The sequence below is a fragment of the Rhinopithecus roxellana genome, chromosome 5 (genome assembly GCF_007565055.1).
Source record: "Rhinopithecus roxellana isolate Shanxi Qingling chromosome 5, ASM756505v1, whole genome shotgun sequence".
Classification (NCBI taxonomy): domain Eukaryota; kingdom Metazoa; phylum Chordata; class Mammalia; order Primates; family Cercopithecidae; genus Rhinopithecus; species Rhinopithecus roxellana.
The window spans coordinates 26,591,778-26,608,285 of NC_044553.1; the positions used below are offsets into that span (position 1 = coordinate 26,591,778).

At 40.6% G+C, this 16,508-nt stretch overlaps 1 protein-coding gene across 7 annotated transcripts in view; it reads right to left on the reverse strand.

The window, feature by feature from the left end:
* CHD2 (chromodomain helicase DNA binding protein 2) overlaps positions 1 to 16,508 on the reverse strand; it is a 150,633-nt gene that overhangs the window by 98,135 nt on the left and 35,990 nt on the right. For all 7 annotated transcript variants that reach the window (XM_030930969.1, XM_030930963.1, XM_030930964.1 and 4 more), the window contains 3 exons: positions 9,888 to 10,119; positions 7,106 to 7,192; positions 5,367 to 5,428 (listed from right to left, as the gene is read on the reverse strand). In XM_030930969.1, the coding sequence (XP_030786829.1) occupies positions 5,367 to 5,428; positions 7,106 to 7,192 (149 nt within the window). In that variant the 5' untranslated portion in view covers positions 9,888 to 10,119. The remainder of the gene's footprint in view (positions 1 to 5,366; positions 5,429 to 7,105; positions 7,193 to 9,887; positions 10,120 to 16,508) is intronic.

Below are 16,508 nucleotides of genomic sequence, written 5' to 3' on the forward strand. Positions count from 1 at the left end.
GTCTGTAAAAAAAAATCTCCTTTTTCCTCCACTTAGAAGACATCTGGAAAAGAGGGAAGTAGCTACTTTTGTTTCTTCAATCTTCAGTAGATTTCCCCAAGAAAGGATGCCTTTCATAAAAATTCCAATGATCACAGGAAATCTGAGGCTAACAGTGATTCCCTTCCACTGTGTTACAGATATGTGACAATCTCCAATTCAAAACACTGGAAAAGGGCCGGGCACAGTGGCTCATGCTTGTAATCCCAGCACTTTGGAAGGCCATGGTGGGAGGATGGCTTGAACCAAGGAGTTCAAGACAAGCCTGGACATCAGAGTGAGACCCAGTCTTTACAAAACATTAACAAATTAGCCTTGTGTGGTGATGTGCGCCTACTAGTCCCAACTACTCAGGAGGTTAAGCTGGGAGAATCACCTGAGCCCAGGAGGTCAAAGCTGCAGGGAGCTGTGAATGTGCCACTGCACTGCACTCCCACCTAGTAAGAATAAAATGCTGTCTCAAAAACAACAACAAAACAAAACCACCAGGACCAGGAGTCAACAAAAATCTTATGCAACATTGAGCAAATCTGGATAACATTAACAGGTAATGCACGAAAAAAAAGTTCAATCAAAACAGCATGAGTTGGTTAAATAAAATTCAATGTTTTGTTTGTATGACTCTAAGTCAGAGATACAATCTCAGATACTCACAGGGGCCAGATGAGAACAAAATGGAGAACTCTTGGTCTGTCACTGTTACATGAGCCAGCATTACCAAATTTTCTCAAAAGAAGCTAAAAACACAGATTGTTATGCACCATCTCTCAATTAAATGATGCCAACTAATTTTTTAAAATTTTAAATATTGTGCAGGTACCTTGTGCTATATAACTTCTTCCAAGCTTTAAAAATATGAATACAGCTGGATGTGGTGGTACTTGCCTGTAGTCCCAACTACTGGGGAGACTGAAGCAAGAGGATCACTTGAGCCCAGGAGTTCAAGGTTGCAGTGGGCTATGACCACACACCTGCACCAATAGAGTAAGACCCTGTCTCTTTAATTAAAAAAAAAAAAAAAAAAGGCCGGGCGCGGTGGCTCAAGCCTGTAATCCCAGCACTTTGGGAGGCCGAGACGGGCGGATCACGAGGTCAGGAGATCGAGACCATCCTGGCTAATATGGTGAAACCCCGTCTCTACTAAAAAATACAAAAAACTAGCCGGGCGACGAGGCGGGCGCCTGTAGTCCCAGCTACTCGGGAGGCTGAGACAGGAGAATGGCTTGAACCCGGGAGGCGGAGCTTGCAGTGAGCTGAGAGCCGGCCACTGCAATCCAGCCTGGACGGCAGAGCAAGACTCCGTCTCAAAAAAAAAAAAAAAAAAAAAAAAAAAAAGGCTGGGCGCAGTGGCTCATCTTGTAATCCCAGCACTTAGGGAGGCCGAGGCGGATCACCTGAGGTCAGGAGTTCAAGACCAGCCTGGCCAACATGGTAAAACCCTATCTCTACTGAAAATACAAAAATCAGCTGGGCACAGTGGCGCATGCCTGTAATCCTAGCTACTTGGGAGGCTGAGGCAGGAGAATCACTTGAATACAGGAGGCAGAGGTTGCAGTGAGCTGAGATTGTGCCATTGCACTCCAGCCTGAGCGACAGAGTGAGGAGTCCATCCCAAAACAAAAAAACCTAATACACATCATGATGGGGTAATTGATCTCTTTATAATTCTCCAAAGAACACAGCCCCTCGCAAGACTGCATTCTTCAAAAACATCAATGTCCTAAAAGCAAAAGAAGGCTGTGAAAGTGCTCCCAATTAAAGAAACCAGACATGTCCTTTGCAGGGACATGGATGAAGCTGGGCACCATCATTCTCAGCAAACTATCGCAAGAACAGAAAACCAAACACCGCATGTTCTCACTCATAGGTGGGAATTGAACAATGAGAACAGTTGGACCCAAGGTGGGGAACATCACACACCAGGGCCTGTTGTGGGGTAGGGGGAGGGGGAGGGATAGCATTAGGAGATATACCTAATGTAAATGATGAGTTAATGGGTGCAGCACACCAACATGGCACATGTATACATATGTAGCAAACCTGCACGCTATGTACATGTACCCTAGAACTTAAAAGTATAATAAAAAAAAAAAAAGAGAGAGACCAGACATGCAACTAATTGCAGTAACTGACCCTAAACTAGATCCTGTAGTAGAGATGGAAAAATAAAAAATATTATGAAAGACTTTACTGGGTTAACTGACAAAACTGGAATATGAATTAGACAAAAGTATATCAGCAACCAGGTGTGGTGGCTTGAGCCTGCAATCCCAGCACTTTGGGAGGCCAAGGCAGGCTGATCACGAGGTGAAGAGATCGAGACCACCCTGGCGGACATGGTGAAACCCCATCTCTATGAAAAATACAAAAAATTAGCTGGACGTGGTGGCACATGCCTGTAGTCCCAGCTACTCGGGAGGCTGAGGCAGGAGAATGGCGTGAACCCAGGAGGCAGAGGTTGCAGTGAGCTAAGATCCCGCCACTGTACTCCAGCCTGGCGACAGAGCCAGACTCCGTCTCAAAAAAAAAAAAAAAAAAAAAAGTACATCAGCAACGTTTTAAACCTAAGTTGAAACTGTACTGTACTGTGCTTATAAAAGAGAATATTCTTATTTTTAAGAAACATACCTTACATATTTAAGGGAAAGGGGTAGAAGGTAAAATTCTATGAATTTTGGTCTCAAATAGTTAATAAAAAACATTATGTGTGTATATATACAAACATACACAGGCTGGGTGCAGTGGCTCACGTCTGCTAATCTCAACACTTTGGGAGAGCAAGGTCAGAGGATAACTTGAGGCCAGGACTTTGAGACCAGCCAGGGCAACATAGTGAGACCTCTATGTCTACAAAAATACAAAAATCAGGCATGGTGGCCCACGCCTGTTGTACCAGCTACTTGGGAGGCTGAGGTAGTAGGATCACTTAAGGTCAGGAGATTGAGGCTGCAGAGAGCCAAGATTGCACCACTGCACTCAGCCTAGGCGACAGAGCAAGACCTTCTCTCTTAAATAAATAGCACCCATAACAATAAAGCAAATGAAGCAAAAATGGTAACCTGGGTAAAGTATAAAAGATGTCCTTTGTACTGCACTTTCATTCTTGCAACTTTCCTAAAGTTTAATTCTAAACCAATTTTACAAAATTGTCCCTTCTTAAAAACTCTAAAATGTGTGAATAAAATCTGAAGGGTTTCAGAAAAGCGTTTCTTTGTGCCAGTATTTCAAACCTTTCACTCTCTGAGTGAGTCTCTCTCAATTCTGAAATGCATGGGCCCACACATTAGGTTATGTTACACTTGCTCAGCTTGGATCACGGAAGCCTCCTAAAGTGCTGTGCCTTGCAACTTGAGTGTTAGCAGCTATAAGACCTCCTCTAATTAATCTTTCAGGAATCTCAACTGGTGACTCAGGGGAAGAGCTCTCTATAAATCCACAATACTCACCAGCTGGCCAGAAAATAGCAGAAGGGAAGACTAGCCCAGTGTCCAAACACACGAACATGAGGGGAACTTCCTACCTCAGCCCAAGGCAGTTCCTATGGAAGAGCCCTAGGGTAGGGAAGCAATATGAGAAAGAAGACAGATCCCACTCTACAAGGAACTAAGGAGTTCTACTCAGGAAAAGAAAGGTCCACATATGCTACTGAAGGTTGCCAACTTTGGGGAATTCTTAAGACTGTTAAGTGGTAGGGCACAGTGGCTCACACCTGTAATCCCAGGAGACCGAGGCTGGAGGACTGCTTGAGCTCAGGAGTTTGAAACCAGCCTGAGAAACATAGTTGAGACCCTGTCTCTACAATAAATTTTTAAAAACTTAGCTGGGCATGATAGCACACGCCTGTAGTCCCAGCTACTCGGGTAGCTTAGGTGGGTGAATTAAGTCCAGGAGGCCAAGGCTGCAGTGAGCTGAGATCAAGCCACTGCACTCCAGCCTGAGCAACAGAGTGAGACCCTGTCTCCAAAAAAAAAGGCTGACAGGAATATGAGCCAGAGTAAGTGCAATGTATTATACAGTGACTGAAAAAAACGCTGGCTTCTGCACACACAAATAAGGCCATTAAAATAGGAAGTCAAGAATTCAAGCACAGCACCATTTAACTTGCAGTCAAGAGACCAAAGGAATGTAAGCCAGATAGTGAAGTAAGGATTACATGTGTTGATTTCCCAGCGTGTAATCAAGGTGGACATTTCAGGAAAGATACTCAAAAGGCCATGAGACCAGTAAGCAGATAATAGTCTCCCAACCAGACCATGAGACTGGGGTAGAACAAAAGCCTTCTAAGATGACAAGTGCAGTTTGCTTACAGTTACTATTTCTCCAAAACACAAATGAAAACTGAATGCACTCTAGCAGGGCAATATTAAGTACTTGACTTTTCTGTAAGGCTCTGTAATACCCTACATTTATTTAATGTCACAAAATCTTAGCATAGCTTCTAATAATCCTGTTGGGGAGACAGTATTACTTTTTTTTGGAGATGAGGAAATGGGTTTTAAAATCTCAAATGACTTGCCTTAGGCCACTTACTAAAGATTAATAATATTTTCCAACACAGAATATGTACCTAGAGCTCTTAATAGAAGCCATGGACAGTTGTTTAACATGAGAACCCCTGAACTGGTATACAAAGTTTTGAATACCTACATTTTCGAGAGAAGCTATAGAACTCAGATTGTCAACAGGATTCACACCCTCTCCAAAAAATGACTTTAAAAATTATTTCTCAAAAAAAAAATCAAATAATTTCGTATCATATAAATAAGAACTTTTTAAATTAAAAAATAATGAACATATAAATCTATGTTACAAAGAAACTTCACATTAAGTCCACAAATTAAATTTTTCTGGCTTATGAACTGCAATATTAAAATTATACAGAAACAACAATACGTAATTTCTTACCAAAATGGATGTTCACCCAATATAATTCTGCCATAAAAATGGCAAATTTACATTTGTTCCTTGCTTACTACAACACCAAATACCTCTGTACTTGTTATTTATATATATTTTTCTGAAAAAAATCAATGGGCTAATTGGGTTAACCCGATGGAAGAAGCTGAGATTGATCCCAAACAACAGCCCGAGTATACGTGGACTCCTTCCATGTGTTAAACTGAGAATCTTGGGTTTCCAATGCTGCTGCTGCTATTGCAACAGGCCAGGGTAGATAATCACCCAGGGTAGATAGTCACCTTCTAGTAAGAGAGACAGAAGCAGACTAAGGGACCTGGAGTAGACTAAAGACACAATGAAGGCAGTCCTAGAAATGCCGACAAGTTTGAAGCTACTAGATTGAATAATTTCCCCCATGAAAGACTTACTGTTTTTTCAGCTGCCTCTGGCCTCTTCTTTTTGGGCTCCCACTCTCAGACCCGCTACTTGCCTTCAGTGTGTGAGGGGGGAAAAATGATTACAGACTTTAATTCACAGTTCTTAGGGACAACACTATCTCCTGGATCAACAATCTACTCAATATACCATTATTCAATATGAGCTTTTAGACAGAAAGAAACCTAAGCACTTGCTTGGTGGAACTCCCTCTTCTTTTGATTTGAAAATTAATCTATCTCTGCTATTACTGACTTATCTCTAAAGTCAGGAAATATTTATCTCAGCTTGACTTCCAGAACAGCAATATCCAATAACTTTCTGTAACGATGTAAATGTCCCATATCTACAATGTCCAATACGGTACCCGTCAGCCACATGTGACTACTGAGCACTTAAAATGTGACTGATGTGACTGAGAAATGGAATTTTTAACTAATGTGAATTTTAAAAGCCACATGTGAGCAGTGCGGACCATACTGGATACTGCAGATTTAGAATATCAAATAAAAATGCCACAACATTTAGTCAGTGTGCCTTAGAGGCACCAAATACTGAAGTATTCATTTTAGACTCATTTAAGAGTATGTTCACTCATGAGCCAACAGTGCTCTGCTAACAGCACTAGGCCAAGGAAAGTTTACAGTCACAGACATTTCAATAGCTCTTTCTCTCCAAAATTAGGGAAAATAGCAAACTACTCCTATTGCTGTTAATCTTGTACCCTACAGAGAATGTGTTAATTAATATATAAAAGAGGAAAAGATTTCTACAACTATGTGATTGGTTTTAACAAACATGGCTCAGTAACCTAGTGCTAGACACTATGGGAAACAAAAGCAAAGGCAAACCAGCTCAGAGGTCACTGAAAATAAAACCACAAATGTAATGCAGATGTTAGGATAAATTAGATTTTTAAGGTACATTTATTTAAAAACCCACACCCAACTCACTGACCTGTGGCTATCAATATTTAACTTTCATCAGAAGTTCGTTATATAGCTAAGACTAGCAAAGTCCTCCTAAGAAAGCAGAAAGGGGACATTTCATTGAGACAAAAGAACCTCTCTTCAGGATCTAGTCTATAAATCTAATTCAGAATAAGAATCCACAAAAACATCACACAAAATGAGAAAGGTGAAAGAAGTCTGATTCTATAGACAACCAAGCCTGGTATAGAATATCAATTTTAAAATCACCAATCTATTCAATCTCTCACAATTAAGTATGTTTGAAACTCATTATATCTCACACTAAAAATGAGCAAGGAAACCAAATTTAAGAAGTTAAATAAAAGTAGATACATTAATTAAGCACTCCCTCCTCTTTCAGGAACAAATTCAAAACTATTTCTATTGCTATTTGTTTACCAAACAAGTTACCCATTTAATAAAAATCTAGGAGATTTAGAAAGTTAGGGGCTTAAAAAAGTAAACTTCTCGCTATATAATCAATTTTCACTATGAGAAACAACCTAAAAAATAAATAATTTTGAGGTCAATTCTGTATAATACTCTACTAAAAAAATCACTATTATATGATCTTTCTGGTTAGATTCTTTTATTTGATTATTAACTTCTTGCCTTACTGTATCTGTTCGCAGATAGCTCATATTAGAGTCACTTAACCCCCATGCCTGAAGTTCAGTCTTTTTAATGGTAACATATACCATAGTCAGAAAGAATGAAGATAGGGAGTTTAAATGCATGCCCTGAAAACATTTTTTCCGTACCTCTTCCTTAATATTAAATCGTGATGGTTCTTGCCTGCTTCGATTTGACCGCCTGACCCCATAAACATCAGGATATTCTTCCCACATCTGTAAAATTAAGAGACCATGCATTAATCTTTTTTCTTGACCCCCATTATTATTATCAAACATTTATTGCAATGGAAAAGAATTCAAGTAACCAAATATCAAAAGGGTTGTTTTGCTAGTTTTATTTATTTTGAAAATAGGCCTATTATTCTAGGATATATTAGTTTAACAATGTCTTCGTTACTTAATAGCTATAACTCTACATGGTATACTGCTTACCCATCATTAAAATATAAACATACATAATATGGCAAGGTGAGACAGCATTAAAATATAAACATACATAATATGGCAAGGTGAGACAGCAGCTGCTTCCACTAAAGACAAAGTATTTACTGATAAATTTTAAATTCCCTACTGCTTTGAGTTTCAGTCTTGACTGCACTAACCCACCTGTGAAACTGAAAATACAAGAAGCAAAGCCCCCATTAAGTCTAATTATTTAATTTGAATCAGGAATTTTTATTTTTCTTTAAGTTCCTCGGTCATGTAACATCCCAGATAAATGCAGATGAGGCATTGCCAACACACAGCTAGAAGTTCTCAGGAGAACCACTGCCACCCTTTCTCTAATACATCTATTTTTATTCTGTAGCAGTAATTAGTCCTTTGCCTTTAAGACCTGATTTTTGTAGACCTGTAACAACCTTTAAGATCTGCAACAATCCTCATCAGTGATTTTAAAAATTTAAAGGACAGATTAGTTGAGGAGAAAAATCATTTTCACTTTCTTACCCGGAGATAACTAAGTATATTCTGTATTCTTTTAACAGAATCACATAGCAGCAAAAGGAATTTGAATGGATTGTGGAACACTGACATGAAAAGGTATAACAGAAATTAAGCAAGTAGTAAAAGCTGAGATGAGAAATATGGGTTATCAAATCACAGGTGACAGCTAACATCATGAGAATATTTGGAAAAGTAAGGCTCAGAACATGCACAAAAGAAGCCACTAGCTGATACTTGTGAAATGTTTGCATTTAAAAGGGTAGGGCCAGGCATGTAATCCCAGCAACCTGGGAGGTCTATCTAGACGGAAGGATGGCTTGAGTCCAGGAGCTGAAGACCAGTCTGAGCTACATAGGGAGATTCTGTCTCTACAAAAAATTTTTAAAATTAGCCAGGTGTGTCAGTACGTGCCTGTAGTCCCAGCTACTTGGGAGGCTGAGGTGGGAGGGTCACTTGAACCCAGGAGATCAAGGCTGCAGTGAGCTGTGATTGCACCACTGTACTCCAGCCTGGGTGATAGAGCAAGATCCTGTCTCATCTTTATGAAAAATGATCCAAATGTCACTAAGAAAGGACATTATCAACAATGACTTTAACAACAACAACATAAAAATGATGAAGTAAGCTGAAGAAAAGCAAGGCTTCAAAAGAAAAGAAGATGGCCCAGGAATAGGCATTTTACAACTAGAATCCAATGTAATCACGTAATCCCAAGTCCACAGATTCTGTAATGGCCTTAGCATCACCTTGGAGTTAAAGGACAAAAGGTCCAACCAGAAGGAGTTAGGAATAACCAAGTAGTGGGAAATACAGGAAGAGGCAGTAAACATAAAACACTCTGAAAAAACCTGGCAGAGACAGGAAGGAGGGAAAAGAGCGCTTTACTCTAGCCTGTCTACCCATGCCCACCCGTGGACCTCTGCTAGAGCTATGAAAGTTTTACTGAACACAGGTTTTCATGGAGCCCTTATTAACCGGGAGGGCTAAATCATTTCAGTGTTACTACATCAACTAGTTTTATCACTCCAAGACATCAGATAGGCATTCTAGCTCAACTACTGTGACTTTATTACAGCATATATTGTAATATTTACATCCTAAAATTATCTTGTGTTCTTATTTGCCCTTTTGAGAGCTGATATCTAAGTCAACTCTTCATGAAAAATCTACCATGTGGAGTTACTCACGACTGAGTACTCTTACATGAGTAATAAGCTTTTGGAGGAGGGCAGGGAGCTAACATGTAAAAACGATGTGTACACAGAAAACCAAGAGCCTTCCTTAGAAGTTCTCATTTTAGGATAATGATTATCAAAGGCACACTCCAATCATTCTGACTGGCTTGTAGGTCCATCCAATCTGTAACTACACATTATTAACTTTGGAACTGCTCACTTTAACCTTAAAAGTATATTTTAAGCTGGGCGTGGTAGCTCAGGTCCATAACCCCAGCACTTTGGGAGGCCGAGGCAGGTGGATCACCTGAGGTCAGAAGTTCAAGACCAGACTGGCCAACATGGTGAAACCCAGTCTCTGCTAAAAATACAAAAATTAGCCAGGCGTGGTGGTGGACACCTGTAATTTCAACTACTTGGGTGGCTGAGGCAGGAAATCACTTGAACCTGGGAGGCAGAGGTTGCAGTGAGCCAAGATCGCGCCACTGTACTCCAGGCTGGGCAACAGAGCAAGATTCTGTCTCAAAAATAAATAAATAAAGTTAAAAAACAAGCATACAAAAATTTGTCTCTCCTCCCTATAATTGGATGGTTCAGGTAATTTATTTTCCTTAATAGAGCAGAAAGAAGTCTTCATTTGTATCCTCAGATATTCTACTGTATATTACTAGAAAAAATGGCTGTAGGTTTCATTATCAAGATATACTAATGAGTTTTCATAACCAATAAAGGTCTGCTAGCTTGTCCTAGGCTAGCAGCACATTTGTACTATAGGGCAAAGTAGATACCTTCTTCACATCAGCTATCCGTTCCTTCTTAGAGGCTGGCTTCTCTTTGGCTTCTGGGAGGACTGGCTGGGATTTGGAACCTGCTGATTCGCTCTCAGATTCCGACTGACTCTCAGAAGATTCAGAACTGCTATTCGACTCGCTGCCATGTCCACTTCCTGGATCACTTCCCTGCTCACTTTCCGACTGACTGCCTGAGTCTGAACCCGAGGCTTCTTCAGAGGCTGAGTGACTTATTTTGAGACAGAGAGAAAGAGAGATTTAAAAATATTTAAGAACTGCCACACGAATCTGCTTTAAAAAAAAAAAAATTCTCATGGTAAAACATTTACAGATAGTAATGCTGATAATATAAGACCAAAATCTTCAAATTCACATTTATACTTTTACATTCCAAATAATGTTATTGCTACCATTCTCAAAATCCCCAATAGCTACCATTTCCTGAATGTTTACATGATGCTACAGAGCAGGTGATTTCTATGGACAGACTCTTGACAGAAACTCTGAACATGGATATTACTGTCCCCTTCATTCAAATGAGGCTGAATTGAGGCTCTTAAGTATTTAACTCTCACACCTAGTTAACATAATATGATTTGAAACCAGATAGATATGAATCCACTAAGTCTTATCTACTAAGTATCATTCCCCTCACAACAAGAAAAAAACAAAACACAGAACAAAACCAAACCAAGCAGGCTGGGCGTGGTGGCTCATGCCTGTAATCCCAGCACTTTGGGAGGCCAAGGCAGGCAGATCAGAGGTCAGGAGATCCAGAGCATCCTGGACCACATGGTGAAACCCTGTCTTACTGAAAACACAAAAATTAGCTGGCTGTGGTGGCACACACCTGTAGTCTCAGCTACTCGGGAGACTGAGGCAGGAGGATCGCTTGAACCCAGGAGGCAAAGGAAGCAGTGAGCCAAGATCGCACCACTATACTCCAGCCTAGACACAGACAGAGACTTGGTCTCCAAAAAAAAAAAAAAACCAACCAAGCTGGACACAGTGGCTCACACCTATAATCCCAACACTTTGAGAAGCCTAGGCAGTACGATTGCTTGAGCCCAGGAGTTCGAGATCAGCCTGGACAATATGCAAACCCCATCTCTTCAAGAAAATGTTTAAATTAGCTGGGTATGATGGTGCGTGCCTGTGGTCCCAGCTACTCAGAAGACTCAGGTGGGAGGATCATTTGAGCCTAGGAAGTCGAGGCTGCAGTGAGCCATGATTTGCCACTGTACTCCAGCCTGGGTGTCACAGTGAAACTCTGTCTCCAAAAAACAAAACAAAAAAAAAAAACAAAGCATCTTACCCAAAGAGGAAGAATGCAAACTGGTTGCAATTACCCAATCAGCAGTTCTCACTAATAGGAGCAAATGAGATTCATCTGGGGTGGTTTGTAAAAATTTATACACATTAACCTCAATCCAGAGGCCCTGCCTTATAATCTGCAGTGAGATTCAGAAGTGGTAGACTTAACAGAAACAAGTCAACAAAAAGGGCACTCTGATGCTAATGAGAACACCCAACCCAATAAAGACTATCGGCCTCCACACATCTCCCTTCCTTTCTTCATGCCAACCATCCCGTAGGGAGCAGCAATCTAAGCAGGTAGATGACAGCTAAAGGAACAAACCAGAAACCACAGAGACTGAAGGGTGATAGAGGATCAACCTCAAGCACAGAGAAAGCAATATCCTCATCTTCCTCTAATGGTGAAAAAGCAACTGAGGGGCACGCTGGTAGAGGGGAAGATACTCTGAAGCAAAAAGACCTCAAATGGATGGACTCTACACCAAGAGGTGGACTGTCCACTCTACTCTTTTGCTTGAAAACTACCTATCTTTGCTCCGAGGCGGGCAAGGAAAAACCCAGAACCTAGAGTAGCATTAACAGAAAAGTCCCTGAGTTCAGAAGTCAGGAGGTAAGACACGTGGCACAAAACCTGAAAGGGTAAAGGGAAGCTCTGTATTTACCATCACTGCATCTTCTAGAGGTGCATAGGGCAGTACACTGCAAACTAGGACTGACCCAAATAATACCATGCGATCCACAGCACATTACAATACAGAGGCCTTTCAGTTACCATGAGGAAGCAATGAGAAAAAAACGGGAGAGCAGGGGTCAGGGGGAGGTTCCCAACACTGGGAAGGGGGGAAAGATGAGAAAAACCATGTAACTTCCTGATCACCTAATAGGTATCAGACACTAGGCTAAGTACTTTACATATGTATGTGTATATATGTATGTGTGTGTGTATATATATTATTTTGCTTATTCCCAAGAATAATACTATTAGGCATTATTATCACCATATAAAGGACGAAAAAAACTGACATCTTTTATGTAACTTGGTCAACGGACAAAACTAGAAATTGAGGAAGAGGGTGAGGGGGCCAGGATTCCAATCCAAGTGTGGATCTAAAGCTCATTTCTATTTTACTCTAGGGGTCCAAAAGATTAGAGACTCAGAAAACTTAACTCTTATCCCTGTTATACAAGGCCCCAAAAACAGGCATCCCTGTCACAAGTGACTCAACAGTTTCAAGACCTCATTATAATTACTGACTCTTTAACCCTTTGCACAGTCCAAGCTGACTAGTCCAGGTGACCAAAGCATCTGAGTCACTTATTTTATACCTGTGACCAGGCAGGTTGACATCAGGAAAGAAAAAAGAAAAGAGGAGAGCTGGATAGTGACAGGATCACTTAAAAGGTGTGGGTTCTAGCATCGCAGTTTCCATTTCAGTCCTAGATCACCTCAGGCCTGTGTCATCTTTTAACCTGTATCAACCTATGTGACATCTACCAGTAGTGTCAAGAGAGCATCTAATGCCAGCTATGAAAGCAGTGCCCTATAAATGTCAAAGCCCTACCCAAACAGAGAAAATCTGAGCATATCACACCCAAGCTGAGATTCCCCTTCTAACACAAAATTCTCCCCAGCTAACACCCATTAGTGAGTCGTCACCCCACAATCCATGACACTAGTTGGAATTTATTAGTTTTGCCTCCACTATTTGCTCATGGACAGACAGGTACAGAGACAGCTCCAGAATTTCCTCATAAGGAAGGGATTTATTTAATAGAAAGGGCAGTCTACTTGAAAGGGATGTTAGGCAAGGCAGTACCTGGAAATTATATTCCCATAGCAAAGGCAGCTGAAGGCTTGTTTACTTCCCAGGCATCCAGGTCTTCGGGTCACTGAAAACATCCAATTTCAGCATGCCCTATAAAACCTGGCCTCTGACAATTTCTCAAAGCACATTACTTAATCGTTCTTCCCTCACCCCCACTGCTCCAGACACCCCCATTGCTCCCCTCTAGCTCCTGCACCCACTGCCGACACAGCAAACTAAATACCTCTCTAATTTTGAGGCCAGGTATCACCTTCTCCTGGAAAACATCCTTTGGTCTCCTATCCTAAGCTCAATACCTATCAGATACTTCCACAATACTGACATATGTCATAGCAGTTACCACCACTGAGATGGAAAACAGGCAGCCACATCTCAAATCTGAGCTTCAATTACCATGCCCTGCTGGCTATCCATACTTTTAGCAATGACACACATGCTGTCCTAGAAAGACTCGCTCCAAAGCTCCAGCAGCTGTTACCATCTACACTCCCTTGCCTCCACTTGTCCCATACTACAAAGTAATCTGACCGCTTGTCAACCTCCCCAATAAACTTGCAAACTAAGCACATCTCCTTTGATGTTCTCTGTGCCTGGTATATTAGAGAAGGATTCAATTGCACATTCATTCGCTAGAATGTACAATTTGCCTCCCCTTTGAAATAACATATTTAGTTTTTCAACTACTACAATGTTTAACTCCAGACGAAAGTCTAAGAATAGAATCATGTTCTGGCAATCACCACCAATAAAACTGTCACAGGACAACAGGTCTATACACTCCTAGGAAACAAAAAACTCCAATGGCAACAAAAAGACTGAAAATCTTTACCAACTAAAGACCCACAAAAGGCAGCATTAGTTTACTGAAGATAACTAGAACAGTCCAACTAGAAATGTTTACTGTTCTGTGCTGAAAAGCGGGAAGCACTGCAGATGGGATGCAATGGATTGCCAATCAGGATATGTCTATACAGATGCCTATCTCATTCCCTTTGAACTAGTTTATACTATAAATTCACTACATTTTATATAACATTCCCCTATTAATGGTACATTTAGGTTCTTTTCAGATTTAATCACTTAATCAATAGGTTGCAAATATCCCTGATACACTTTCCATATTTCTGTATTTCTGAGTAGAGTATTTGTATTTCGAAACTGTTGACTGTACCCATAAATATCTTTCCACATATCTTCTTGTGTAGCTATGTGTTTCTGAGTCTGTGTAGGAGAGTGATTCCTAGAAATGTAACAATGCATACAATACCTTCTGGGGAAAAAAAAAAAGCCGTATTTCTGTCAGCACATATCTATGTGTATAAATGCATTTTAATTACCATATTGCTAACACTGGTTTATTCTGTTGGGGATGGGTTATTTGAAGTATATTTGTGAGCTCCATGGATTACCTGTGTAATTTCAAAAATAACAACAATGAAAATCAAACCCAAGAAAAGATAAACACCAAGTTCACAACCATATTTACCTTTAGGGGTTGATGGAGGCAGATGCGCTCAGGGAATGATACTGGTGACATTTTATGACTGAAACTTAGTAGTGAAGCTTAGTAGTGAATTCACAGCACTTCAATATATACCTTAAGTATTTTTAATGTCTAAACTAGTCAACTGTCTAAAATATGTCTAACCGGCCGGGCGCGGTGGCTCAAGCCTGTAATCCCAGCACTTTGGGAGGCCGAGACGGGTGGATCACGAGGTCAGGAGATCGAGACCATCCTGGTCTACACGGTGAAACCCCGTCTCTACTAAAAAAATACAAAAAACTAGCCGGGCGAGACGGCGGGCGCCTGTAGTCCCAGCTACTCGGGAGGCTGAGGCAGGAGAATGGCGTAAACCCGGGAGGTGGAGCTTGCAGTGAGCCGAGGTCGCGCCACTGCACTCCAGCCTGGGCGACAGAGCGAGACTCCGTCTCAAAAAAAAAAAAAAAAAAAAAAAAAAAAAAATGTCTAACCATAAGAGTTAAATCCAAAGCAAGGGCTGCAAGTACACCCCACCCTATACAAAACAAGCAAAGATTTGAATGAGTGTTTTAAAAAAGTGTTCTTAGGCCAGGTGTGGTGGCTCACACCTGTAATTCCAGCACTTTGGGAGACCGAGATGGGAGGATCACGAGGTCAGGAGATGGAGACTATCTTGGCTAACACGGTGAAACCCCATCTCTACTACAAATACAAAAAATTAGCTGGGCATGGTAGTGCATCTGTAGTCCCAGCTACTCGGGAGGATGAGGTAGGAGAATCACTTGAACCTGGGAGGCAGAGGTTGCAGAGAGCCGAGATCGCGCCATGGCAGTCCAGCCTGGGCAACAAAGCAAGACTCTGTCTCCAAAGAAAAAAGAAGTGTTTTTATATTGTTTTTGAAACTAGAAAATCAGATGTAAGACTGAATACAAATACTAAGGAGAGGAACTGCTTAAAGGCAAAAAAAAAGTCTTAATAAAGGCATTACTTAATTTTCATACTTCTCACAAGAGGAGTAACCACTAAATAAACTGGAAATGGAAAATGAGATCGCGCCACTGCACTCCAGCCTGGGCAACAGAGCCAGATTCCGTCTCAAAAAAAAATAGTGTAATTATGGGCCAAGCCTGTAATCCCAGCACTCTGGGAGGCCGAGGCTGGTGGAACACCTGAAGTCAGGAGTTCAAGACCCACCTGGCCAAGATGGTGAAACCCAGTCTCCACTAAAAATACAAACAATTAGCCAGGTGTGGTGGCATGCACCTATAATCCCAGCTACTTCGGAGGCTGAGGCAGGAGAATTACTTGAACTCGGGAGGTGGAGATTGCAATGAACTGAGATCACACCACTGCACTCCAGCCCAGGAATCAATAGCCAAACTCTATCTCAAAAAATATATATATATATATGTATATGTGTATATATATGTGTGTGTGTGTGTATATATATATATTCGAATTATTCCCTTAAAAACACATTTCCTAAAAGACTATGAATTCCCATTAATACCTAATAATTATAATAGCAAATACTATTAGTACTAAGCTGTAGCTTTAATGCCGGTTTAGTACAGGAGGCAGAAAGCCCACAAGACTAATAGAAAGGGTCAAACTGAATTAGTGGGTGGAATCCTTTAAGCTTTCACCTAAATAACAAAGTAATAAAATTAGCTGACTACCAATGGCTTACTTCTTACAGGGCAATTAAACATTGGATTTTCAGGAATGACTATCCAACATATATATAGAATCTTCATGAAAAACAACTATCTGAAAATTATTCAACATCTAAATTGCAAACAACTTTTATAATTTTTTACTTAACAAATAATTAAAAGGAAAATATAATACACAGATAAAAGAACAAGTCAAAACTGGGAATTCAGATTCCAATCAAAAATAAATGCTGATGAGAAAAAAGTTTACCACTTCCTTTTACTTGTGGACAAAAAGGAATTAGTATCTCTTCAAAATACTTTCTGAAGTAGGTAAAAA